This window comes from Eriocheir sinensis, chromosome 1 (assembly GCF_024679095.1).
Source record: "Eriocheir sinensis breed Jianghai 21 chromosome 1, ASM2467909v1, whole genome shotgun sequence".
NCBI classification, from domain to species: Eukaryota; Metazoa; Arthropoda; class Malacostraca; order Decapoda; family Varunidae; genus Eriocheir; species Eriocheir sinensis.
In genome coordinates this window covers 17,004,089-17,031,775 of record NC_066509.1, presented here as the reverse complement: position 1 = coordinate 17,031,775, position 27,687 = coordinate 17,004,089, and the positions used below count along the sequence as shown (strand labels likewise).

Sequence of the window (27,687 nt, the reverse complement as noted above, 5' to 3'; positions counted from 1 at the left end):
ACCCCTGTGTGTATGTAAACAAGGTGGACGGACTAAACAAAGGGGACGAGACTCGATGCCCCACCGGGACCCAAATCCTGATCACCATAACTTGGCAGAACCAAGTGATATGGAGTGTTCTTGGTCATAAGTGGGTAGAAGTGGGTTCACATCCCTGTGGCAGCAGTCATTTTGTACTTTTTTCTGCTATTTATTATATTTTGTTTATTAAAGTCCTCTTTTTTTTTTTTTTTTTTTTTTTTTACAACAAAGGAGACAGCTCAAGGGCACAAAAAAGAAAACAATAATAAAAAAAAAGCCCGCTACTCGCTGCTCCCAAAAAAGAATCAAAAGAGGTGGCCGAAAGAAAGGTCAATTTCGGGAGGAGAGGTGTCCTGATACCCTCCTTTTGAAAGAGTTCAAGTCGTAGGCAGGAGGAAATACAGATGAAGGAAGATTGTTCCAGAGTTTACCAGCGTGAGGGATGAAAGAGTGAAGATGCTGGTTAACTCTTGCATAAGGGGTTTGTCTCCCCACACGTGAGATGCATACTCTATATGAGGGCGGACAAGGCCCCTGTATATGGATAGCAACTGCGCGGGGGAGAAGAACTGGTGGAGACGATACAGAATGCCCAACCTCGAGGAAGTTGATTTAGCGAGAGAGGAGATATGAAGTTTCCAGTTGAGATTTCGAGTTAAGGATAGACCGAGGATGTTTAGTGTTGAAGATGGTGACAGCTGAGTGTTGTTGAAGAATAGGGGATAGGTGTTTGGAAGATTGTGTCGAGTTGATAGGTGAAGAAATTGAGTTTTTGAGGCATTGAAGGACACAAGGTTCCTTCTGCCCCAATCGGAAATGATAGCAAGGTCTGAGGTTAAGCGTTCTGCACCCTCCAGTCTGGAGTCGTGTACTTCCTGTTGAGAGGGTCTTCTATTGAAAGAAGTTGAATAATGCAGAGTGGAGTCGTCGGTGTATGAGTGGACAGGACAGTTTGTTATGGAAAGAAGATCATTGATGAATAACAGGAAGAGAGTGGGTGATAGGACAGATCCCTGTGGAACACCACTGTTGATAGGTTTAGGGGAAGAACAGTGACCATCTACCACCGCAGAGATAGAACGCCCGGAAAGGAAACTGGAGATAAAGGAACAGAGAGAGGGATAGAATCCGAAAGAGGGCAGTTTAGAAAGCAAAGACTGGTGCCAGACTCTATCGAAGGCTTTCGATATGTCTAGCGCAACAGAGAAAGTTTCACCGAAACGGCTAAGAGAGGATGACCAAGAGTCAGTTAAGAGAGCAAGAAGATCGCCAGTAGAACACCCCTTGCGGAATCCATACTGGCGATCAGATAGAAGGTTAGAAGTGGAAAGGTGCTTTTGAATCTTCCGGTAGTATCATAGGGCCTCAAATGTTAGGTGCTGGTGGTTGGTTGATATTGAGATCTAGATAGGTGCTAAAAAAACAAAAAATAGGCTAACAGTGATGTGTTGGTGAGTCAGGAGGTTGAGGAATTTTGTGCTACACTCATCAATCCAATATGCAGGCCTTCATGTAGGTCACACAGTGGTTGTTCACACACACAGTTGCATACAAAAGTGTAGGCAACCATCCTTACTCTATAGCTAGGCTGTCAGGGCTATACAATGCTCCATGTCTATCCATCATAATTGTTTACAACAAAAAGTGGATTCAGACATTTCATTTACCTGCACAGACCCAAACCCAGTTCTGGATTTAACCTGAACCTGGGTTTGGGTTTTGTGTCTAAATGGAAGAGGGTATAAGTATGGGTTCTTTAGAAATAATGACCACAGTTCAGTAATTTTGGATATTGTTTGGCAGACTTGTGCAGTCTTTCAGACAGACTATTATTTGAGGGGATATAATAGGATGTTTTTTTCACATAGAGATAGTTGATATCATTGGCAAAAAAACGGCTACAAAAGATCTTGAGTGAAGTTAGTGATAGCTTACTATTTTAGCTGAAATGGGTTATAATCTTTAGTGGTGAGGTTGTTATTTTAATTGTGTCAGGTTAAGTTCTTTTAGTTTAGAAATATATCTGGAAGTGAAGATGGCAGAACAGTCTACACTGAACTATTTGGTATTCAACCTAACAACCACAACATAGCACAATTTTTGTGAAAAATTTGCTGTTGTGTTTTTTGTAGCCATTTTCTATTATGGACAAAAATGCATACATTAATTAGTATTACATTTTACCCAAAAATTAATAATCTGTGTCTGAAAGAGACTGTTCAGGTCTGCTAAATCAATCTTGTAATTTTAATTTAAAATAATCATAATCTACAGGTTCAAAGAATCCTAAGTCACTTCAATTAGTGAAAGCTGCAGCAGTAAAATGAATGGTTATCTGTACATTTGAATATTGGTACTACATCAATTTCATTACCTGCACCAATAAAATAGGTAACATGGCATGAATATCTTGTACAGTTATTATTAGGAATCACATTCATTGTTTCCACTCATGAAGGAATTCTCCACAGAGTCCAAGAAATGAGCACCTCTCTTTAGCTTCTGAGATGAGTGACTTCCCAATGGCTGTTGTGCAAGAGGAATGTTTCCAAGGTTTCTCACCAGCATTGTATCATGCCGCTCAGTGGCAGTCCTTGCAGTGATCGCTAGTTTGTTACAGGTGATGTGTAAAAATTACTGACACTTGATGTTGATTAGATCAGTGGATTCTCATATTGTAGTGGATTAATAATAACATTAATTGCAACATTCTTGACTTAATAGCTTGCCTTTTCAGTTTTTTGCATGAGAGATCACTGGTGGTTGCTCAGTGTGGGGAATAGGTATCAGTATTCTATATTTCCTGAAATATCTTTTGGTCTTACTAGTCCATCTTGAATTTGTATTGCAGTGTGGCAAAGGAGATCAATCATATCTTTGTTAGTACTCATTGGAGGATCCTTTAGAGCTGTAGGGTTTTCTGGAGTGCTGAGTTCTTTACGACTGACTATAGACTTGTCTCGCAGATTCCAAGTTCCAAGTGGCTACTGCTTCTATCTTCCCACCTATCTTTCTCCAACTTTTCATTAGCAACATTTTCTACAGTCACAAAGCAGTCAGCATAAAATGTGTCTTTGCAGGTAACCAATATCGTGTTGTCATGGCGCTTGAAGCAGAGACAGTTATTGGTAGCCTCCGAGGCGGTCACGATGGAGGAACCCAGCAGCTGGCCAGGGTCTCGGGGACACCACATATCAGCCAGCAGGCACAGAGATTTTCACCTCGGCCCAAAGGTATGAGAGATGGATGGTCCTCATTTATCATCAAGATTATTGATCATTATAATTCTTTTACAGGAAAGGAGGAAGCTCAAGGGCACAAAAAAAAGAGGAGAAAAAAAGCCTGTTGATGCTGCTCATGCAAATAATTGACTGAGTAAACATGGAAACATGGAAATGCAGGCAACAGAAAGCCTATTGGCTCATTACGAGGTCGCCCGCTTTGGTGATTTAATCTGCTCGACCGCCACTTGGGGCTTGAGGAGCAGATGAAAGCACCTCATTATTCAATTTACTCCCGACGCAGCGAAATGACGGTCGATTCTATATTTGAAGGAGTGGATGGTATTCGCATTTACTACTTCTGAGGGAAGATTGTTCCAGTGGCAGATGACTCGGATTGAAAAGAAACTCCTTCCAATGTCTGTGTTACATCGACTCGACTGAATGGGTAAACCGTTATTTCTAGTTCTTGAGTTGGTTTGCAGTTCAAAGAATTTGGAGTAATCGACGTTATTGAACTTTTTCAGATACTTGAAGACTTGAATCATATCCCCTCATAGGCGTCTTTTCTCCAATGTAAAGAGATTGAGTCGCTTGAGTCGTTCCTCATACGGTTGAGCTCTTAGGGTTGGAATCATCTTTGTGGCGTGTCGTTGAATCCTTTCCAGTAAAGCAATGTCCTTTCTGCAATTAGGAGACCAGAACTGTACTGCATACTCAAGGTGCAGTCTTACCATGGAATTATACAAGGATAGCATTACGTCTGGTGTTTTACACCCGAAGTTCCTCGCTATGAACCCGAGCATAGTGTTGGCTTTGTTGTATGCTTTTTTACAGTGATTCGCGTGTTTCAGGTCACTGCTGTTAGTGACTCCAAGATCCTTTTCCTCCTGCATCGCCTGCAGAGGTTTCCCATTCATGATGTATGTGTGGTTACTATTTTGGGACCCAATGTGCATGACTTTGCATTTGTCAACATTAAAAGACATTTGCCATTTTTTCGCCCATTCGATAATGTGATTGAGGTCTTTCTGAATGATTTTGCAGTCGGTCTTTGTGAGGGCCTTTCCACCCACCTTGGTGTCATCAGCAAATTTGGATATTGTGGATTTCAGTCCTGATTCTAGGTCATTGATATATATGATGAAGAGAATGGGTCCCAGCACTGACCCTTGAGGCACTCCACTAGTGACTGGAAGCCAATCAGAAGGCTGTCCGTTGAGTAGTACTCGTTGTTTTCTGTCGGTGAGCCAATCTCTTATCCACGCGATCAGATTAGCTCCCATGTCCGCCGAGTGCAGTTTCTTAAGGAGTCGCTCATGCGGTACCTTGTCAAAGGCTTTCTGAAAGTCCAGGTATATAAAATCACTGGGGATGTGGGCATCCCAGTTCTTATATATACCTTGGAAGAAGTCTAATAAATTTGTTAGGCAGGAGCGCTTGTTTCTGAAGCCATGCTGGGTGTCAGAGATTATATTATTGTCTTCTAGAAACTTAACAAGTTTGTCTCTAATAATCTTTTCGAGTATTTTTCCTGCCACTGATGTCAAACTTATGGGCCTGTAGTTTAACCCCTAAAGGGCCGGCCTGGGTGGTCATCTACAACATCCACAGGACCGGCACCTCAGCACCAAACACCGAAAATAGCCTATATTAACACACTCTGATTGACTGAACTACAAACAAATATACAATTACAAATGTCTAGTCACAGTCATCATCTTTTTTTCTCTTTTTTTTAAAACGTTGAAACGTGTTGTGATGCTTTGGAATTTTGAGAAGAGGAGAGAGAAGAGGAGAGACTTTTTAGTTAGGCTCTCTCTTGCCGCCCACTTGCATGCTCGCTTTTGGGCCTTGAGACTAGCGTAATGCTAAGTGGATTATATATGCCCCCATGCTCTATATTTATATATACAATAGCTTTCTTTGTGGTGTGTGTCACACAGTCTGTGTCTGGTCATCTTGGAGCATACTCTTCTCTCTCTCATTCTCGCTGCTGGCTCTGCAGGAGGGCAGCAGGAATCAGGATCATCGTGCCAATCCAATGTCACGCGCCTGTCAATGCCAGCATTGGCAAGAAGCCTGAACAGCCATCCTTGTAAGTCAGCCAACGATGATCGAATGAAATTAAAAAAAAATAAAAAAAAGAAAAAAAAAAAAATGAAAATAAAAAAAGCCTGAAAAAGCCTTCGCCCTTCCGTTCCGTGGCCCGCCCGGGGAGCGTTAATGCAACACTTTTGTCTCCTTTTTTGAAAATCGGTGTTACGTTCGCCATCTTCAAGTCTTCTGGGACCTTGTTCAGTTGAACTGACCGGTTGAATATGTTAGTGAGTGGTTGAAGTATTTGTTGTTTAAGCTCTTTTAATAACCGCGGGGACAAACCGTCGGGTCCCGTTGACTTGTTCGTGTCGAGTTTGTCCAATTACTTTTTTACTTCTTGGTTGCATATTGAGTCAATTTCCAGGGGCGTGATTCCCCTTGGCGGGTCAGGGCTCTCGGGAATGGTTTCGATGTCCTCGACTGTGAATACGGATGCGAAGCTACTGTTCAGGATTCTGGCCATCTGTTTACTGTCCTGAGTTACAGATCCAGTCTCGTCTGTCAAGGGACCAATATTGGATTTTTCTTTCTTTTTCAATCTTATGTACGTGAAGAATTTCTTGGAGTTAGTTTGGATTTCGTGCGCTATTTGCTTTTCATAGTTGCATTTGCTACTCCGAATAAGGCTGCGACAAGCTCTGAGGCTGTTGTGGTACTGTGTGCAGGCTTCGGCCGTGGCATTCTCTTTCATCAAATTATAATTCCTTTTTTTTAGGTTTACTGCCCTTTTTATTTCTCTGGTCATCCACGGTGGATCTACAGCCCCATTTACTCACCTGGACTTCGTAGGCACTGTAGCCTTCTCTACCTGCAACAGCTTATCTTTGAAGACGTTCCATGCATTGCTGATTGTATTGATGTCAAGTTGGTACCAGGTCGTAGGGGGAAGCAGCGCATGGGCTAAGTTGAAATTTCCTTTTTTGTAATCTGGTATCACTGACGGATTATCTACGAGTTTGTGACATATGTTGACATTAAAACGGATTAAGTGGTGATCGCAACCATTAAGTTTCTCACCAACTGTACAGTCTTGAATGAGGTTGGGGTCGCTTACTAGTACCAGATCCAGCAGATTATTTTCTCTTCTTGGTTGAGTTACAACCTGAATGAGGAATGAATCCACCATTTCTATAAGTCTGTTACCCTCTTTATCTCCAGTCATCAGTCCCCAGTCAATGTTAGGGCAATTAAAGTCCCCAATTATAATTGCTTCCTTGCTTTGTGTTAGAGAGTGAATCTCTTTGTAGAGGGCAGTGTCATCGGCTGCCTGTTGTTTTGGAGGCCTGTATACGGCTGCAAGTGTTAATTTCTTGTTATTTGTGATTATTTCCACATAGACAGAGTCGTATTTCTCTGCGTCCTGTTTGTCTATTTTTATGGCAGGGAGTGTACTTTTTACGTAGCAAACTACTCCTCCTCCTTTCTTGTGCTTTCGACTCTTGTGAAAGCTTTCGTACCCAGGGAATGACAGTTCGGATTCTAGATGTGTAGAGTTGGCCCAAGTCTCTGTGATGACTACCACATCTGGTTGCTCTGTTGCAATATACGCCCTAATTTTGTCCTTTTTGGGTAGTAAACTATGTGCATTTGTGTACATGATAGAAATGTGACCGCTGTTTTTGCCGTGACGAGTTGTACCAGTTCGCTTGTCGGAGGCGTCGTTAGTTACACCGTTTCTTGTGAGTCGCACCGATGCTACGGGTTGGTTGATCAAGAGCTGCCTTTGCCCCGCCCTCACCCGCCGTTTTTTGAAAGGCTTTTCGAAAAGCTTTTCACTGCCTCGTCCTGAAGCCTCCTGAAACGCGCCGAACCAACCTCATTCAGGTGTGTAGTCCATCGTTCCAAAACAAGTCTGGGCGCTCAAAAAAGTGATGCCAGGCATTTGTAAACGCCACGCCTTCGTCGTCACAAATTTCCTTCAGACTAGTATTGATGTTGCTCGCTTTGCTGTTGAAGCTGATTCTGGGTAGAATTCCAGAGACAATGACGTGAGGGGACTTGGTCTTGTAATGCCGAATGACTTGACGGTATTTTGATAGTAGGGCCTGAGTTTGAGTAGACTGAACGTCATTTGTCCCCGCGTGAATCAGATAAACTGTGTCTTCCTTTGCAAGTTCCGTGACAGGATCAACAGCTGAAGTAATGTCGTCCAATTTGGCTCCCGGAATACAATAACGTCTCCGCGTCTCTGTATTCCTGCCGCAGAATTCTGTTGATTGACCTCTAACCAGCGAGTCCCCTACAAGTCTAACAGATGTTTTCAGCTTGTCTGTGCCCCGAAACTGTGTCTGATCTACGCAGAGCACAGCAGGAAGAATGGTCTTGTGGCGTCTAATGGATGAGTAGTGAGCAGTGGGAGTGGGGTGGCGACTGGACGTGGAGGCGTTAGGAGGGCTGGTAGAGGGGAGGGAGGGGGAGCCAAGGGAAGAGGAGGAAGAGGCAGAAGGGGTTGACTGGGGGGGAGTAGAGGAGGAGGATGTGGAGGAGGGGGGAGAAGAAAAGTAAGAGGAGGGGGCAGAGGCAAAGGATGAGGAAGGGGCAGAAGAGAAGAGTGAGGAAGAGGAAGGGGAGGAGGAAGAGTAGGTCGTGGTGGTGATGGTGGGATGGGTGGGGGAGGGGGTGGGGGTGATGGCGGTGCTGGTGGTGGCAGTGCCGGTGGGGGAGGACCCCGTGAAGTTTTGTCGGGAGCAGAATAAGTTGGAGGGTGAAGAAGGGGGGGGTGTTAGCGGCCAGTGGTGATGAGGTGAAGGAGGGAAGGGAGGAGACGGGGGAGGGATGAGAAATGGAGGGGGCTGAGGAGGAGGAGGTATGTGATTGGGTCAGAATTTCGGAGTACGAGGAAGAAGAAGAAGAAGAAGAAGGAGGAGGAGTAGGAAGCGCGGGGAATGATGTCACAATTTCCCATAATAAGGCATTGGAGCGTTTTAGATCCTTGTTGGTTGTGTGTAGTGCCTGAATACGTAAGTCTAATACACAGTACCTACACATCGAGTCGCTGGTTTGGTAGTGAATCGCAGCATATTTCTTTGAACAATTACAGCAATTGAAATAGTTGGACGGCATGGTTACTTTTTATTTACTGTTGCAAGACGATATAACGGTGAGCTTTACAGTTAAGATGAATTTTGTATCCGCGTGGGCTGTGCTGAACACCTGGAGGGAGGTGGGTTAATCGGTCGAGTCACGCGGGAGAGTTTGAGGTGTGCCGTCTGAGGGCCCACACGTGTTTTCCCTCTGGGATTAAAATTCTCTGGGGGATTAAACTTTTCCTCCTTTTCAAAACAGGTGTGCTGATGCGGGTCAAGCTTTGTACTTCTACGTTAGTGACAGATTTTCTATGTTAGTAAGACACAAGAAGCTCACTGTCTTTCACTGGGTGCTGTGTTAGGTCGTATAGTTGTAATCCTACTGAGGAAAGACAGGAAACACGAAAAGTCGATATGTAACTTATCTGCTCGTGGTTGCAGCAAGGAAGTCCTCTCACTGTAAGGTAATCCTCGCAACACTTCAAACACTAGTTAGACGCGTCACAGCACTGAGTTAGACGTTAATTAATTAGGTTGAGTAGTGCTAATTAAGACAAGTTAACAAGCACAGTTAATTGTTCGATTTCTGAGAAGGCATATGGGCCTATTTAAGTAATGGTTAATTAAAAACGTGTGTGAACGGATTTCAAAAGTTGTGACGTTAAAATGTGACACACGGAGTCGATTCACACACAAAATAACAAGTGTCAGTTCACCAGACGAGGTGAAAAGCAATGTTAAGGTTTGATGCCGGCCAGAGCAGCAAGGTCAACGTCCGTCCCTTTGAGAAGGTCAGATGAGACTGAGTAGTCAAAAGAGGGTCATAATCAGCTGGAGATTTATCTTGATACTCCCTTCTTGAAAGTGTCAAGTTTTAGGAAGGGGGATATACTGACAAAGTAAGGCTGTTCCAAAGTTTACCAACAAAAGGGCTGAAAGAATGAAGATACTGTTCAACTCTTGCATTAGGAATTTGTATTGCATAGGGATGAGCAAAAAAAGAAAGTTGTGTGCAGCTGGGCAACGGGAGGGGTGGAGGCATGCAGTTAGCAAGTGCAGAAGAGCAGTCAGCATGAAAATGTTGATAGGAGATGGAAAGCAGGCAACATTGCAGTAGAGTTTAACAGGTGAAAGACTCTTGTCAATAAGAGGGGGGAGTAGATGAGACAAAAAGCCTTTGACTCTACTGTATCCAAAAGAGCTGTGTGTGTGTGGTGGTGGACTGTGGAATCCCCCTACATGAGCTGCATGCTCCATACGAGGGAGGACAAGGCCCTTATACAGTACCCTTTTGAGTTTTGCGCTATCCGAGTTTCGCGATCCTTGAGTTTCATGTTTAGTCCTAAATTCTCACCATCTCGACTGTTGCGCATTACCTCCCCGAGTTTCGCGCTGCTTTGACATGTACTGGTCACGTCTACCTTCCGTCGGCATCATACGTGCTGCCTTAAAAAGCGTTGTCACACTGGCAGTTTTCATCCAACCATTGGGGCTACGGTGTATGCCCAACCGAGAGCGAGTTGTTGGTTGCCCGTATAAATGGAAAACGGTTGTGGTTATGAGTGTGAGTATGTGGGTACCGTGGAGCTGTATGTAAACAAACAGACGACGGCAGTGGCTGAGGAGTGAGGAGCAGTGGAAAATGGCCCACCAAGAGACTCGTAAAGTGGAATGGCAGATCTGCTTTGTTTACTATTTAATTGACAAGATAAGAGAACACCCCGTGCTGTGGAACCAGAGTCAAAGATTTTTTTTTCCCCAGTTTATGAAAATTGTAGGACTCCCAGTGTTGTGTTCCTGGCGCAGGACTGGACATGGCGTCGGTGGTCCACTACACTGGCTGGTGTTGCGAGAAATATCTCCTCGCTGAAAGAAGTTGTTCTGCTGTCCACCACACATGCACACCGGGGGAATACACAGCAGGAAAAACACTAGTTTGCCTGGTTTTGTTCTAGTTTGTCCACTTGTAATCTTTGTGAGTCAAGGGCGGATCCAGCCTTGAGTTTTGGGGGGGGCCAACTGTTCATCGACGACGGACTGTACACATGGAATTAAGTCACATCAGATTGCATTGTGCTTTTCAGGGGCATAACTCAAGAATTAGATCCAGAATACTTTTGGTCTTTATTAAGCATATATTAATATATAACATATAAGAATCACAATAATCACATCGTAATATTTAAAAACATTGCTTTCATCAGCCTTGACCTTTTTTAATCTTGACAACCCCGTCTTCTTGCCTCCATATGTAAATTTTGACCTTTACCATATACACTTGTCATGCGATATAATAAATAATAATGAAATGCTCAGATGCAATTATGTTTGCTCGTGTTTGCTTTGCTCGTAGTATGGCTTATAGGCCTATTTCTATCATCATAACTGAAATCCCCACGTCTAAATGTCATACATGTACGAGCGTATTAAAGACAAAAACACGATGTTTATGCAGTTGTGCCTCTTTGAAAAATTGGACTTACTCTCGCAAGAGCCAAATGTCGTTGTCCAGTCCAGATGACACAGTAGTCTATCACTTCAGCTGCGCTCGGCGAGTGCCAGAGCCACATCATATCTCTGCCGTGGTTCAACCTAGACACTTCCAATATCTTTCATCATGAGGAGCAGAGGAGGAAGGATTGGCGATGAGATAGCAGTAAAAACTATTATGTTTTCGTTTGAAATTACCACACAGGGCATTGGTGAACAACACCTATTTTTCCAAAAATTTGCAGTATCGCTTCACGCTGGGAGAGTGACAATAGACCCGAGGTTTATGGGCTAAAGATTCGACAGCGCACGCCCTGAGTAAATTCTATATTTAGAAGTCCTTGCTGAAGCTCAACCTTGGTATTTTCCCTAATCGCTGATTGGCCGAAGAGGCCTTCCTTCTCAGCGCTTAATTCCGATTCGCTTGTGCATTGAGGCCATAGAATTGGATTTTGTTTTATGTAGTAGAGCGATGCAGTATCGACTATCGAGTTCTACATGATATGTATATGATTGAGGGAGGCTGACAGTATCTGTAACGAATTTCTTTGGGGGGGGCCAAAACATACTCTCAGAGCGTTTGGGGGGGGCCATGGCCCCGTGGCCCCCCCCCCTGGATCCGCCTATGTTGTGAGTGATGAGTAAAATACAGTCATACCTCAGTTTGCGAGTTTAATTCGTTTCGAAATTTTGCTCGCACACCAAAACACTCATAAACCAAAACAAATTTTCCCATTAAAATTAATGTAAATCCCATTAGTGCATCCCATATCTCAAAAAAAAAATTATATAAAAATTATTTTACATGTTATTTTATCCAGAATTATAGTAATTTTACTAACAAATAGCAATGATAGATACCATATTTTGTGGCGTATAATGCACTCCGGTGTATACTGCGCACCCTAAACTTTAAGACAACCATGTTTGAAAAAAGTATTCAGTGCTTAAAATGCTCAGAAATATGTACGGTTAAGCAACACTGATGATGTACAAATTCCCAAAATTTTTGTTAACCCCTAAACAGAGGGGGTGTACCGTTAAATGGGTTCTCTTCGTACGGCAATGTTCTGACGCTCTCCCGAAAATTGGTCACTTTCCATTATTAATTTCACAGCTCTACCTAAGCCAGTAGCTCTAAATTTATAAGCATTCGCTTAATCCATCCTTCTTCTTCAGTCTGCCTCAAACCCGAAGTCTCTACATCATGTGATTTTTCCGTGATGATGTGATGAAGCACAATAACTTTTAGGTCAGAGCAAGCCTGTTCACAGCGCTGCATAGCTTGTGGTTGGCAGCCGCCCTCCCCCTCCACGCACTTGACCCCGTTACAAACCCCCTTCATTACCCTCATGTTCTCAACTTGATAACCCTGAAGGGTGGTGGGATGCATCCTCAGGGGCCTGAGTATCACTTCCACGATCACTGTAATGAGATTGATCTACAGGATGGCCACCAAACTAAGGTTCCACAATAACGGGGCTCAGCCTTCCTGATAACACGAGGGGTTTGAGTTCAATGTTGTTGATGTCACTGTCTTCACCACTAACACCGCTTTCAAAGCTTGAAAAAGTAACTTTCAACTCTCTCCCAATTGAACATACACTGGGAATTCTTTTGGGAGCAAGAGGATTCTTATAAGGAGTCAAGGTCACTGGCTGTGGACACTTGGGCGTGGATTCAGATGTGGAAAATACAAAAATCTCTCCTGACATTGTTATGGTCATGGAAACACTGAAAATGGCACAGAGAAGTTGTGTGTCAGCCTAGGAGTCACGCTGACCCATAAAACCCCACGCAAACTTCAAAATTACGGCTGAAAAAAGCAGACTGGAAAAAAAATCAAACTTTGTACCTTCAGCGTATACTGTGCAAGGATAATTTTCTGGCATTTTTTGATTGAAAAAGGTGCGCGTTATATGCTGCAAAATACGGTTATGTAAAACAAATCAATGTGTTACGGTTGTTTCGGAGACTCCCGCAAACACTAATTACGCCCAAAGTTTAGGCTTCGCACCATGGTTTAGAAGCCGCAGTTTCCCTATTCTCAAGGCACTGGAACTACGCTCGACCACCAACGTGAAGATAAGTCGACATATCATCTGAGATGGAGGGTGGACGGGAGTCGGTCACGTCCAAGAGGGCATACAAGCTGCCAAGGCTCGCACCCCGTTCCTGATGCAAGCATAGTATCCGCTGTTCCTGTTTTTTCTTTGCAGCACCCTCCCTTTTAACCATCTTTCTTGGGGACATTCTTAAAGCACAAAGAATGCACACTAGTGCTGAAAACACTTAAGATTGCACACCAAAGCACAAATGCATGAACACGAGTGCACGGATGTTATCTCTTCAAGTTTACAACGTGGACTGAAACTAGGGTTGCCTACTTGCCACTGTTTCCTTCAAATACAGAACGCCATTTGTTCCCTATTTGGCTGTTTGAATGGTTAAGCAGATAAAATTCAGTATTTTAAAAACTGTAGTGAGTGCATTTTTCGGTGAACCACAAAACCAGTCCATGAAATTATGTTTGTCAAGGGTCTTCATGAAATACGTGTAAAATACGCATCATAACATCCCTCCCCCTTCCTCCTGCCTTCACCAGTAGCGGCTATCAGTCATGGCAGGCTAGAGAAATTTTAGGGTTGTCACCTTTTCCTTAAAATATTGATTCGTTCTATATTGGAGAATGGGATGTTGCGTTCCTTATTTTTTTTAGCTCACGGTGGCAACCCTAACTGAGACTCTGTTCCCACTATTTTCCGCTTTCAGTACTCTCGTCTTGCGGCGAACAAAGGGAACCCACGCTCACGTCTTCGACATGTACAAAGAGACACGCCAGTCCTCGTTGAAAGACCGACTTGGTCGGCTAGGCTGACGTCAGCCGATAGTCGGTCTATCGGCATCCTCCCCTCCCCTTCGTGAGCTGTCACCCGGCAAGGGTCTGTGGTCCCTCCTTGGAGGGACGTATGCATGACTCCAACAGCCTACATATAGCCCGTGTCCCCACCCTTGAGGTGGCGAGAAAAAAAAGGTGTACAAACAGGATGCTCATATACCAAGTCGCCGCTTATAAACCAAAGAATTTTGGGGGGATTTTTTTTGCTTTTAAATCAAAACAGTCGTAAACTAAGGCACTCGTAAACCGAGGTTTGACTGTATAGAAACAGTAAGCAAGTTGAACCTCTCTGCGAGCTATTTTGCTGCGGCGGCGGCGAGTGCATGTACATCAGGCTTAGAAAAGTCAATCATTATATTAGTGATTTAATGATTTACGTTAGAAACAGTTAGCAGTTTATTTCATAACACACCGAAAACTACCAGAAAAAATAGGTTCGTCCAACAGTGTCCCACGGGTGACGTTTTGGAAATTTACCCAGTTCTCTGATGAGGTTTGGGTAAACACTCCTGTCCTCCCGTCTCTGAAGCCATAATCATGCCCACAACCGCTTCTTCCTTCCATTTAACTGCAGCAACATGTCTATAACTTGGGTAATGGCTGCACAAGCCGCGACAGCCCTTACTTTAGCAGAAGACACCATGTGGATACAGGGCGACTTCTTTGCTTATGGGCAACCGACCTTTGCTGTGTGTGACGCAAATCCCAGCAAATCACAAGCGTGTTTTCAGAACTGCCAGCCAATCATAAGGCAATTATGGCTTCAAAACAACCCATTCTCACTTCTCATTTTCTTCCGTTTACCAAGGTACGTATTTTGAGATAACAAGGAAGTAAAGTTGAAAAAAAACTTAGTTTCTCCATGGGTCAGAACCAATAAGCGCTTTTTCAGTGTTTTCAATACCCCAAGTTTTGTGGTCCTCGAGTTTAGCGCTATACCTTCGGAACGAAGTAAGTGCGAAACTTGGGACGGTGCTGTATATAGATAGCATCTGGGAGATGATACAGAACACCTCTCCTTGAGAAGCTGATTTAGCAAGGAATACAATATTTCTAGTTCAGTTAACTTGAGGCTATGAGTGGCCGAGAAATAGCTAAATATGGACCAAATTTCAGACTAGCAAAACAGCATGAAATGTACATACCATATTTCACCCCATATAAGACACACCCATAATTTGGCAAGACATTAAAAAAGAAATTAAAAACTCAACATTTTCCCTGAACTTAATGTATATGCAGTATTACATTTGGCCACTTTACTTACAATTATGACTATGATACCGTATGTTGGTTTGTGCCCTTCTCTGTGTTCAAAGTGTTCCACTGTTGCTTGAAGAATTACAGTGCTCCTACCCCTAGGACCTGTGACTTTGAAATGGTAAACAAAAGGGTTGATTGGTAGATTCACTCACTGCGCAGTATGCAGGCGGTAACTTTCGCCGAGCTTCTGAGGAAACTAATCACACAGGGATGCTATGTTTGATGGGTAATCTTGGTCTTGATCTTGACTTTCAGGGACTGTATACCTACTTTCAATTAGAAATAGATGTTGATTAATTTCTGTCAATCATATTAAGTTTGAATATAGTTATTTTTACAATGAGAAGCAAAAATGCGTTTACATTAAACACTTTTGTCATCCACGGATATCCGTTCTTTCAAACATGTATCACAGAAAATGTCAGCTGATCGAGCTGCTGCACAGCAGCTCCAGACTAACCCGCCCAAGTCCACCCCATGGGCACTGAGCAGAGCCAGCCACGTCAGACAGCCCCCTCCTCCGCCAAATTGTTTCCATGTAATAGCCACTTTAACCCCTTCAACACGAGGACGCATATACTGCGTCCTTGCGTGCCCAGTACCATATCTGAGGACGCGCATACTGCGTCCTGGCTCGGTTTAGCCAATATATGTGTTATTTTATCTCTATATTTATGCTTACATCTCAAAATTATCAATTAATTTATGTTTCTTTATGTGCACCATTTAATTCTGCATGTTTTCATATATAATACATGATGATTATGTTGAGTTTATGGCTGAAAACTTGTTATATCCAATAGCGACATTTGAAATTTGGCGTGAGCGGCAATCCCAGATACGGTGCGGGGCGCTGTTTTGGGCCAGCCGTAGTGAAGGGGTTAACCATTATCGCCAAGGTACCCAGCAAACTGGTGACTGGCACACCGCGACGATGTTGCGGCTTGTTTTTCATGTTCACACCGCGCCTGGGCTCCCACGTGTGGCGCATCTTCTTCTTGTGACCTGTATGGTTTTATCGCTTCACATGTCTTTCTCCTCTCTTCTGGGTATTCACACTTTCGTTTTCTATTGCATTACACAATTCATTATATAAATCAATCAATATTTGTACCTTCAGCATATACTGCACAGAGGTAACTTTTTGGCTTTTTCTGAGTGAAAGAAGTGCGCATTATACTTTGTTCCAGTGTCGTCAAGTCCATCTCCTTCAATCTGTCTTTATGCGTCATATTCGAGAGTTTTGGGGCCATTTTAGTTGCAATTCTGTGTGTGTGTGTGTGTGTGTATGTGTGTGAGTACTGACACTCAGATACACTTGGCTTTTTTCCATTAGATATACGTCTTGCATAAGACTTTCTTGTTGTGTATATACGTCCTTCATTTGAATGGGAACCACAAGGAGGAAAATATTTCATCAGGTGGCTGGAAAGACTACAGTAACCGAAGGATAGGACAGCAGATAAAGGCAGGAGGGCGAAGTGGCTAGCAGATGCTATTGCAGTTACCAGGTGCAGTTGGTTCAAAAACAATTCTTGGTTGGTCCCTGTGCATTTCTGACCCTCTCACCTTGTCCGTTATATCCAAAATCTGTTGTAAGCGGGTCTGTTGTACTGAGGGTTTACTGTAGTTCCTACTGGGTGGGTCCTCTATCAAAAGATGTTTAGTAATGCAGAGTAGAGACATCAGCATAAGAGTGGATAGGACAGCTTGTTTTGGAAAGATCATCAATGAACAACAGAAAGAGAGTGCGAGATAGGTCAGAGTTCTGCAGGACACCACTGTTGATAGTTTCAGGGGAAGACCAGTGACTGTCTACCACAGCAGAGATAGACTGGCCAGAATGGAAACTTGAGATAAAAGTACAGATAAAAGGTGTAGGGGGGTAGTTTGTAAAGCAAAGGTTTGTGCCAGGCTCTGTTAAATGCTTTCAAGATGTCTAAGACAACAGCAAAACTTTTACTGAAACAGCTTAGAGAGGATGACCAGGAGTCAGTTAGGAAAGCAAGATTAGCAGTAAAATGACCCTTGCAGAGCTCATACTAGCAATCAGAAAGGTCAGAAGTTGATAGATGCTTAAGAACTTTCCTGTTAAAGATTGTTTCAAAAGCTTTAGAAAGACAAGAAAGTAAAGCTATTGGACAGTAGTTTGAAGGATTAGAGCGGTCACTCTTCTTTGGCATAGGTTGTATGTAGGTGTACTTCCGGCAGGGAGAAAAGGTAGATGTTGAAAGTCAAAGATGAAAGAGTTTGACCAGGCAGGGTGTCAGCATGGAAGCACAGTTTTTAAGGACAATAGAAGGCACTCCATCAGGTCCATAAACCTTTTGAGGATTGAGGCCAGAGAGGGCATAGAAAACATCATTGTTAAGAATCTTAGTAACAGGCATAGTATAGTCAGAGGGGTGATGAGGAGGAGGAATATGCCATGAATTGTCCAGAGTGGAGTTTTAAGAGAAAGTTTGAGTGAAGAGTTCAGCCTTAGAGATAGATGTAACAGTGGTGCTGTCAGCAGGATTAACCCCTTTGTTACAGACACTCCTTCTCACCACCGTGCTAACCCCCTCCCGCTGAACCGACTTTCACTACCCGCACCATTTGAAAAAAGGCGTGTTTATAATTCAGAATTACATAATTACTTTCCAGTCTATACATATTACATTTTTGTATTTCACCAAATGCATATTGGCTAGGAGATGAGATTACCGTAAAGTGCAGCATACAAGTCGACCTCAAGATTATTTGCTCTAAATTATGGGTTAGGCCTATACTTGCCATATAAGTCAATCCCAAAAATACAGTAAGCTGCTGGTATGGCAAAACTGGTGTTCCACAAAATGGAAATTGGAACGAACACCACGTCCCTTAGTCCCCTAGACAGGGACTTCGCTGCAGTGTAATGAACAGCCATTTAGAATTCTGATAAATTTTGAGGACTACTTTAAATTCACATAATATAAACACACATAAATATAATAAACAAGGTGTATAAAGTACAGAATGCAAGGAATTTATAACTGCAGAGTTGTTGGCATAATGCTGTACCTATGTGATTTTTATCCTCTTTGAAAATAGGTTTCAGATGACCACCAAGCGATCCTTTCCCGCATTGCTCATTGGAGTGTCCTAGACAGTTCTGGGGAGTTCCGTGTGTCTGTGGGGGTACTGCAGGGCTCAGATGCATCACCAGATGGCATAGAACAAGGGGAGGCTGCAGGGCGGTATGGCATCACCCTCGTCACCCAATGTTCCTTGGCCAGACTCCACAGGCTGCCCTCACTCACTGTACACTGGCAGGTCAGTAGGATTGCCTGCTTTCCAAATAAGGAAAAACATCCCCCATGGGTGTTGCATGTAGCTGGATAGGATATTTGTTTGTACTAGAAACTAAAAAAAAATATAAAATAATAAGATCCATTAAAGATAAAGATAGGTTAATAGCCTCAACAGTAGTTTGTTACTGCCATAAATTAAAGAGGTTGTAAATAGACAGTTTTTGAAAATATAAACCTAATTATGGATTAGTAATTTTTCTGCCAGTTGCATTTCAAAAGGACCCTTCATAACCCCTCAAAAATATTCTGTTAGATAATTAGCTTTTTTACATGCCATGAATTTAAGCAATGTCCTCGAAGTTAGTTATGATCTGCCTTTCCAGGGACCATTGTCCATTGCCGTGTTTGTGCTGAGTGGAGAGGTACAGGCAGCAGTTCAGACATTCCACTTGCTGAGGAAATGTTACCCTGATGTGAAGGAAAATGTCACCTTCAGCTTGGTGTTTCCTCTCAACTCGCCCACCTCCCCACACATCAACCCCACTGCAGACACCACCCCATGCCACAAGATCTTCTCCACCATACACCAAGACAACTACAGCTTCAATGGCGTGCAGTACCCAAATAATCTGCTAAGGAATATCGCCCATAAAGCAGCCACTACTAGTCACATGATAGTCATAGACATTGACATGACCCCAAGTTCAAACTTGCACCAGTCTTTCATGTCATTTGCCAAGAAAAAAGGTTTATTCGAGGTAAACTCAAGCGAGAAAAAGACAGTATGGGTGTTGCCAGCTTACGAGGTGAAGGAGGGGGCTGGCATCCCTGAAAATAAACAGCAACTCTTGGACATGAAGAAGAGTGGCATGGCCAGACCATTTTATCAAGAGTTGTGTTTAAAATGCCAGGTGTGTGATGCTGCAATGTCACTGTCATCATCATCATCATCATCATCATCATCATCATCATAAATGTGACTGCCATCCTTTCATACCCAGCACTGGATGGGTGTGTAATATAGTAGTCTGTCAGTGTCATCATCATAAGAAAATACTTTCACTGAGCTAGATGTAGGGTCAGGTTTAAGAAAAAACACTTAAGAATATAGCGGAAGAATGACCTGTGAAAAGAGCCACAAAGCTATACATGAAGACATAAAGTGTGCAAGTACTGGTCTATATTTTAATAGAGCTTATCATCATATTCAAAGTTAATGAACTTTTAAAGGAAAAGGGGATTGGTAATTTAATTTTATGTGCAGTTCATACCACCAGTAGGCTATCTTGAGGCACCTAGTGGTTGATTTCAACCCATTAGGGGTGCAAGCAAATGATATATAAAGTGGCTGCCATGATATGACTTACTTGGCAAGTCATATTGATTAAAGTTCCCGAAGTTAATGTTGATTGATGATCTGGACAGCTTGTGAGTGTAATCTTTCACCACTTGGTGATGGTTAAAAATTGCTAGCTGGTTGAGTTAGGACCCAAACTTTGGTCTTTGTGAATGCTCATCACTCAGCCCCATTGCTTACACTATGAATTTCAACTTTTTAGTCTACTGGCTTAAGTTTAAGAGTTGCTTTAAAGTAATTTAATGTAACTTAAAAGCAATGTTTTCCATGCCTCTCTCTGGCCTTAATTATGGGACCAATGGAGTGCCTCCTATTATCCTTAAAAACTGTGCTTCCGTGCAGACACCCTGCCTAGTCAAACTCTTTCGTCTCTCCCTTTCAACAGCCACTATTTCTTCCTGCTGGATGCACACCTACATACAGCCTGTGCTTAAGAAAGGTGACCATTCCAATCCCTCAAACTACCATCCTATAGCTTTACTCTCTTGTCTTTTTAAAGCTTTTGAATCAATCTTTAACCAGAAAATTCTTCAGCATCTGTCAGCTTCTGATTTTTCTGATCGTCAGTACGGGTTCCACAAGGGGTGTTTTACCAGTGATCTTCTTGCCCTCTTAACTGACTCCCGGTCATTCTCTCTTAGCTGTTTCAGTAAAACTTTCGCTGTTGCCTTAGACATCTCGAAAGCTTTTGACAGTCTGGCACAGATCTTTTCTTTCCAAACTACCCTCCTACGGATTCTGTCACTCTCTCTGTACTTTTATCTCCAATTTCCATTCTGGCTGCTCTATCTCTGCCGTGGTAGACAGTCACTGTTCTTTCCCTAAACCTTGTAACCCCTCGACTGTGGGTTTCCTACAAGAAGACCTCACCAAACTACAGGAATGGAACAAAAATTGGCTACTACAATTCAATGAAGAAAAATGTAGTCCTGCACCTTGGGAGGGGATATCCAGCATACCAATACCACATGGGAAACACTCCACTATCCACCTCAAAGGCAGAGAAAGACCTGGGAGTATATGTTATGAGGCTACCAGTGAAGGCGAAATCCGTGCCAATCGCAGTGGACGGGTTAACAGTGGTGTCCCACAGTGCTCTGTTCTGTCTCCCGCTCTCTTTTTGTTGTTCATTAATGATCTTTCCAAAACAAACTGTCCTCTCCACTCCTACACTGATGACTCTACTCTGCATTACTCAATATCTTTCAACACAAGACCCACCCTACAGGAATTACATGATTCTTGGCTGGACGCTACAGAACGCTTAACCTCAGATCTTGCTATCATTTCTGATTGGAACAGAAGGAACTTGGTGTCCTTCAGTGCCTCAAAAACTCAATTTCTCCACCTATCAACTCAACACAATCTTCCAAACACCTATCCCCTATTCTTCGACAACACACAGCTGTCACCTTCTTCTACAACAAACATTCTCAGTCTATCCTTTACTCAAAATCTCAACTGGAAACTTCATATCCCCTGTCTCGCTAAATCAGCTTTCTCGAGGCATGGCGTTCTGTATCATCTCAAATTTGCTTTCCATATACTTGTCTGCCTTGTCTGCCCTTGTATGGAGTATGCATTTCATGTGTGGGGGGATCCACACACACAGCTCTGCTGGACAGAGTGGAGTCAAAGGCTCTTCGTCTCATCAACTTTTTCCCCTCTCCTACAATCAGTCTTCTACTTCTTCAGTTCAATCGCAGTGTTGCATCTCTTTCTATCTTTCATCAAAATTTTCATGCTGACTGCTTTTCTGAATTTGCTAACTGCATGCCTCCCCCTCCTCCCATTGTCCCACTGCACACAATTTTCTACTCTAGCTCATCCCTCTTCTATCCACATACCTTATGCAAGAGTTAACCAGCATCTTAATTCTTTTATCCCTTTCGCTGGTAAACTCTAGAACAGCCTTCCTTCATCTGTATTTCCTCCTGCCCACAACTTGAACTATTTCAAGAGGAGAGTATCAGGACGCCTCTCCACCTGAAATTTACCTCTCTTTTGGCCACTCGTTCTTTTTTTCTTTTGCCAGAGCTGCGTTTAGCGGACTTTTTTGTTGTTGTCTTTCTTTTAGCCTGTGAGCTGCCTCTCTGTAAAAACATTGAGGTTGCTGATTTGAAAAATGTTATGTTTTTTGGCAATCACGTCATTTTTGTTCTATAGTGAGGGTCTGCATTGGACAGACTTTAATTAAATTATGATAGAAATTGTATGTGATTTTTACATAATTTGTATTCAATGCAGACAATTAATACTTTCCTAGTGGTGAACTTTTTACTAATGGTAAATTTTTTACTCAGTCAGCAAAGAGAATATACAACATATCTGTGTTTCCTTTGTTTATGGGATAGCCAAACTAAAGACAGTACTGGGTACAGAAAATATGGCCAGTCAGAACAATCCTGACTTATGGAAAATTATAATTATATTTCCTCCCCTTCACACCAAACTAGGTCTGATGAAACAATGTGTCAAACTCTTAATGTTGAGAGTGACTGTTTCATGTATACAGGCACAAATTTTCCTAGCCTGAGTTATGACAAAAGAAAAACTGATGGTTTTGATGGACCACACTTCAGAAAGTTAACCCCTTCTTTACTGTGGCTCCCCAGTGATGTAAACAAAGTGTTCCTCTGCACCCATTCACCCGTGCCTCATGCAAGGTTATCCAACAAAATCACTCTTCCTCGCTTGCTGACAGTGTGTCAGCACTGGTAACACCATCTGCTACTTTCACTGTCCACCTCTGTTTCACAGAATCAACCTGAGTCATACATTTCTGGAGAGTCTTCTAATAACTCCTAACTATCTGTCTCATAGTTATAATCTTTATCACTGCTATCTGAGGGAGGAGACTCCGTTATCTCCAACAAGCATCAAAATATCGGTCTTAGAAAACGGAAGATCGTGGAAGGTCTGGGGTAACAATATCATCCTACTTCTACATGAGAAATGGACTCTGCAATTGATTGGCTACTGGGTGTGACTTTGTAACAGATGGGTGGTTGTATTTAATGGTTCATGCATTTTTTTGTTTCTCAAGAATGTTGCCACCACGTGGGGTCCGAAAAGTCAAGATCCACAGTTACAGCTTGGCCAGGCACATTCACATATTAGCTTTGTACTTGCATACCACACTCATTTTGTTTGGTACCACAAGGTTACTTCTGCACTTGGTACAAATATACATCAAAACAGTACTGTAGGTGTATTGGGGCTAATAGAAGACCCAAACTTCTTAAGCTCAGTGACTGGCATAGGGAAAAAAGCATGGAAATCCTTTGTAGCTGTCATGAAAACTTTTTCAGGGAATACCACGGTTAAAAATTACAAACATCTGGTGGAATATCTGCTAGAAGTTTTCATCTTATGGGCTGCAACATGAGCATAAAGATTAATTTTCCTTTTCCCTTAAAAGCCATTGTGACAAATTTCCTGCTAACCTCAGTGATGTGAGTGCGGAGTATGGAGAGTGTTTTCTTCTAGATATTAAGGTTATGAAGGAGAGGTATCAAGGCCCATAAGACACACTCATGATGGCAGACTACTGTTGGAGTATTCTAAGAGACTGTCCAGACATGAAGCACTCCAGATGTTCCAGCAAATCATGGTTTTGAGCTATATTTTTTAGTAACCTATCTTGATCATGCAATTTATTTTCACTACACATCATTATACAGAGGCATGCCATATAGAAAAAAATTATGTGATAGGCAGAAACAGATGCCATTTTTTAAATCAGCAGCACAAAATTAGCTGAAAATTTAAATCTTACTCAGCAAGAAGTGTGTCGACCAGAGTTATTAGTATTGTGCCAATTCTTGTCTGTGAGCTGTGAATGTAAAAAGAGAGTCAGATGCCAAGTTTAAGAAGCTAAGATTAGATAGACTGAGATGATAAGAGCTCTTAATATGAAAGCTGCAAATGCCTATAGTGAAAAATTGTTGCAGAGATTTACGGACTACCCAGAGTGGGAGAAGACTCAGGCTGCTGTTGGGATAGAAGTGACACCAGTATATGAAGTGCTGTGGCAGGATCCCTGGGAACCATTCTACATTGCCAGCACTAAGATCCCACTGTATGATGAGAGGTTCAGACAGTATGGCTTCAACAGAATCAGTCAGGTTGGTGTTAAAGTTAGGTGGGTTAGGTTTGATGGAGTGCTTGTAGTGTCATGCTCAATGTAGAGATTAATCAAAGTTTGGGTTGTGACTAGGAACTCAGGACTCGGCTGACTTGGTTGCCAGTTTTTCAAAAATATTGTTAAATACAGGACAGAGGGAAGCACTTAATGCATTTGGCCTTGTTTTGGGTCATGAAAGTCAAACATGATGAAAACTACAAAGTAAGTTTGTTGGAATTTCAAATTACTTAGCATCTTTTATTCATTAATTATAATTTTATTTCTTAGTGAATAAAAGCCAGACTGTATTTAATAAGCTTGATTAGTCACATGATATGAAGCAGTCAGATTTCTTGGATAAAAGCTAAACAGCCCCTCTTGTTATGAGTTACTGTTTACTTTTCCCCCAGGTATGTGAGCTGCATGTAGCTGGCTACAGGTTTATGGTGCTGGACTCTGCCTTTGTGGTCCATGAAGGGTTCAAAACAGCAAGCAGCTTTCACAGCACAAAGGACATGGAGCAAGAAAAGAATCGCATCCTCTTTCGCCAGTTTAAGGCAGAACTGAAAGTAAAATATCCAGAGTCCTCTCGGAGATGTTACTAAGGTCCAAGTCTTTGCTCACATCCTCTTATCCTCAACACCCCATGATAGGCAGCGTGGTCCATGGGGTTTCAGTGTTTCTATTTGTAAAGACATCGGATTCTTTTGTATTTCACTGAGTAATGTGAAATTTATTGAAGTTACATGTCAACTTTAAGAAACTTATTGTGAAATGAAGAATATATAAGTGTTCATATTACCAAACCCTAGCCATTAAAGCTGAAATGGAGTGTTAAAGTACTATACCAATAAAAAGCAGGAATAATTATATTATTGAAGATTTAGGTGGCATTTGAATGATATCTGGCCCAACCAGTAATCAAGGCTACATTGCATTGCTATTTTAGTACTGACAATTGCCAACAATTGATGTAATATGCTGCTTCAGTTTGAGTACCACACTCCCTGAAGTTAAGCTTTAATTCTGATAAAAGATATTTTGACACAAGCTTTAATTTGATTTATGCAATGTAAATATTTTTTTTCTTCTAATTCAAGTATGTAACAAGACATGCCCATATGTATTTTGTTTTTTCCCAAGGCAGTGTTTATAGTGACTAGTATCATCTCAATTTTTTTTTCTATATTTATACAAGCTATTCATTAGAAGTGAATTAATGTCATGACAATAATAAATTATATCAATGCATTGTTATTATAATTATCATGCTTTATCTATTTCATAGTTTTAAAACCTTTGATTAATGCTTTTTTAAGAATTATTTTTCTCTTATTGGCTCTTCATTCAACACTGAAGTTCATATTTCCATGTAGTCTTTTAAATCACTGCTGAATTTTCTAATCATAACAGTCTTTTAGGATTGAAATTATGTTAAGTACAATCAACTTTTGAAATAGTTTACATACATTTGACCAAAATTAATGTTTAGTTAACTTCAGCCTCTGCTAAAATTTGGTGAAGTTTATTCCAGGGGTGTGGAGTCTGATTACAAAAAATCTGACTTCAATACTGCAAGAAATTTTAAGGTTGCAACTCCAACTCCAACTCTGATTCAACCCCTCCACTTCCAAAAATATAACATTTTCTCACAAAAAAATCAATGTTTTTTCAATATTCCCACAAAAAATTCCCAGAAATTGCTTGCTTGAAATGTTCTCTCACAAAAAAACACACAAAAGATAATTTCTCCAACAAATTTGTCTGCATTTCCCATGAAGTGGCAACATTGGGCTAGCAATGCACCCAAGTACTTTCTGTGAGAATTGATCACGTAAAAAGTTGACCTGTTGATAATTCGTAGCCAGTTGTAACAAGCTAGATGATTTTAGTGTCAGAATTTGTCTTTTGCTTTATAGTTTTCAAATAATGTTGTGTTCTTGAGACACGTTTCTGTTTTGAAAACAAGCACAATGTGTTTTTGAGATTTCGTAATAATTTACCCGCCCGTGCTCACTCCCAACCCTCTTCACCCACAAGTCAGCAGACTGGTGGGTGGGTTTCCGCGTGAGGCCGTGTCGAGGTAAGAACGCACCACGGACACCAGCCCCAGTGCACCGTCACCCGTCATCGCCTGCGAGAGTGGAGTGCTTCGTTCCAACCGACCGCTCGATAGAAGCTGCGTCAGTGTGCACTTCAAAGAGCCCTAACACACTTGAATGTCGCCCTACCATTATAAAAAAATTCTTGTGGTGATTCTGTGATCATTAAGCTTCCCCCCCCAAAGAAAAGAAAAAAACTGTGCCCTACATCTTATAGTTTTTTTGTAATAACATTTTTTTACAAAATTATTGACCATTTTTTTACTTCCCTGCTACTACTGACCTCAAATGTGGGAAGTTCTTTCCCAAGATTTTTGCCATTTTTTTTCCCCGGTTCAACAGTGTCCGAAGTAACCTCCGGAATGTGCGAACAGGCTCACTTAAACTCAATGAAATATAGACACCGTCCGAAGTCCCCTTCGGCACACCCATATTTTTTCACTTAGCACAAAAACTATTAAGTTTCGTGAAAATGTTGCACCATGTAATGATAGCCCTTAACAATACAGAGTAAATGCACACTCAGCATAGGTCCTAGAAACAAAAAAAATCATAAGCAAAAAACCTTGAAAACTGTCCGAAGTCACCCCGGTTGACGGTACGTAGTACAATTAGCATATACCCAGAGATCAGAAGGAGAAAGTATATTGAACAAAAGACAAGGATGAACTCGGAGGAGGAGGAGGAGAGAAAAATAGAGGAAGAGGAAAAGAAGAATGAAAATTAAAAAGAGAAGAAGAAAGACAAGATGAGAGGAGGAGGAAAAAAACCCAATGAGAGAAGCGATCGAAGGTAGAGGGAGAGATGGAGATAAAAAGAGGAAAGGAGGAGGAGGAGGAGAGGGTAGAATGAAGTTGATAAAGAGCTAGATAGACAAATAAATATATACACAGGTTATTGCATGAAAGCAGATAATAGATAAACAGAAAGATACTGAGGTTATTGCACAGTGATAAATGGAAAGATAGATAGACAGATAGATAGTAGACAGATATATATATATATATATATATATATATATATATATATATATATATATATATATATATATATATATATATATAGATAGATAGATAGATAGATAGATAGATAGATAGATAGATAGATAGATAGATAGATAGATAGATAGACAAACATAGATGGATAGATAGATAGATAGATACAGACGGGTAAATACACAAGAAATAGACAATAGATAGAAACGGAGGTTATTGCACAGTGATAGATAGATATATAAAGACAGATAGATAGGTAGGTAGGTAGAGAGAGAGAGAGAGAGAGAGAGAGAGAGAGAGAGAGACTCAATATAGCTTTAGAAATACTCCTCTGTTTAATTTTCCCTTCCTTAATAACGTAACTCCTCCCCTTTCTCCTCCTCTTCCTCCAGGGCTCAAGGTCAAAAGGTCAGCCCCAAAACGCAGCCCGATGTAATTTTTGGAATGTTTATCTGGATCTGGATATTAATGCGCAGGGCACCCATTAGGTGCATAACACGCATATTTGTGTTTGGCTGATGGGGGGACGGGGGAGCCGAGTGTGCAGGGGAGGGGAGTGAATCAAGTGTAATTGTTAGTGTTGGTGTGTTGTTTCCATTATCGTGTATTGAGGCGACAAGAGTTATCTATCTTGAGGTTGATTTATAGGCCTACACCACCCCTAGGCTCTACGCCCGATGCGGTCAGGTGCCATTCATTCGGCCTGGTTGATTGAAAGAATGTGGAGGGTGTCGTTCAAGGGTATATTTCTCCCTTTTTCAGGCCACAGCGGGGACTCGTGTGTTTTTTGCATGTCTTCCTGGTAGAATAGG

At 41.9% G+C, this 27,687-nt stretch overlaps 1 protein-coding gene across 1 annotated transcript in view; it reads left to right on the top strand.

The window, feature by feature from the left end:
* Positions 1-25,029, top strand: part of LOC126995646 (beta-1,4-glucuronyltransferase 1-like) — a 30,784-nt gene extending 5,755 nt beyond the window's left edge. The window contains exons 2-7 of the mRNA XM_050855390.1: positions 2,493-2,641; positions 3,102-3,254; positions 18,096-18,317; positions 18,679-19,206; positions 23,606-23,779; positions 24,189-25,029. Of these exons, the coding sequence (XP_050711347.1) occupies positions 2,564-2,641; positions 3,102-3,254; positions 18,096-18,317; positions 18,679-19,206; positions 23,606-23,779; positions 24,189-24,383 (1,350 nt within the window). The 5' untranslated portion in view covers positions 2,493-2,563 and the 3' untranslated portion in view covers positions 24,384-25,029. The remainder of the gene's footprint in view (positions 1-2,492; positions 2,642-3,101; positions 3,255-18,095; positions 18,318-18,678; positions 19,207-23,605; positions 23,780-24,188) is intronic.
* The last annotated feature ends 2,658 nt before the right edge of the window (positions 25,030-27,687 follow it).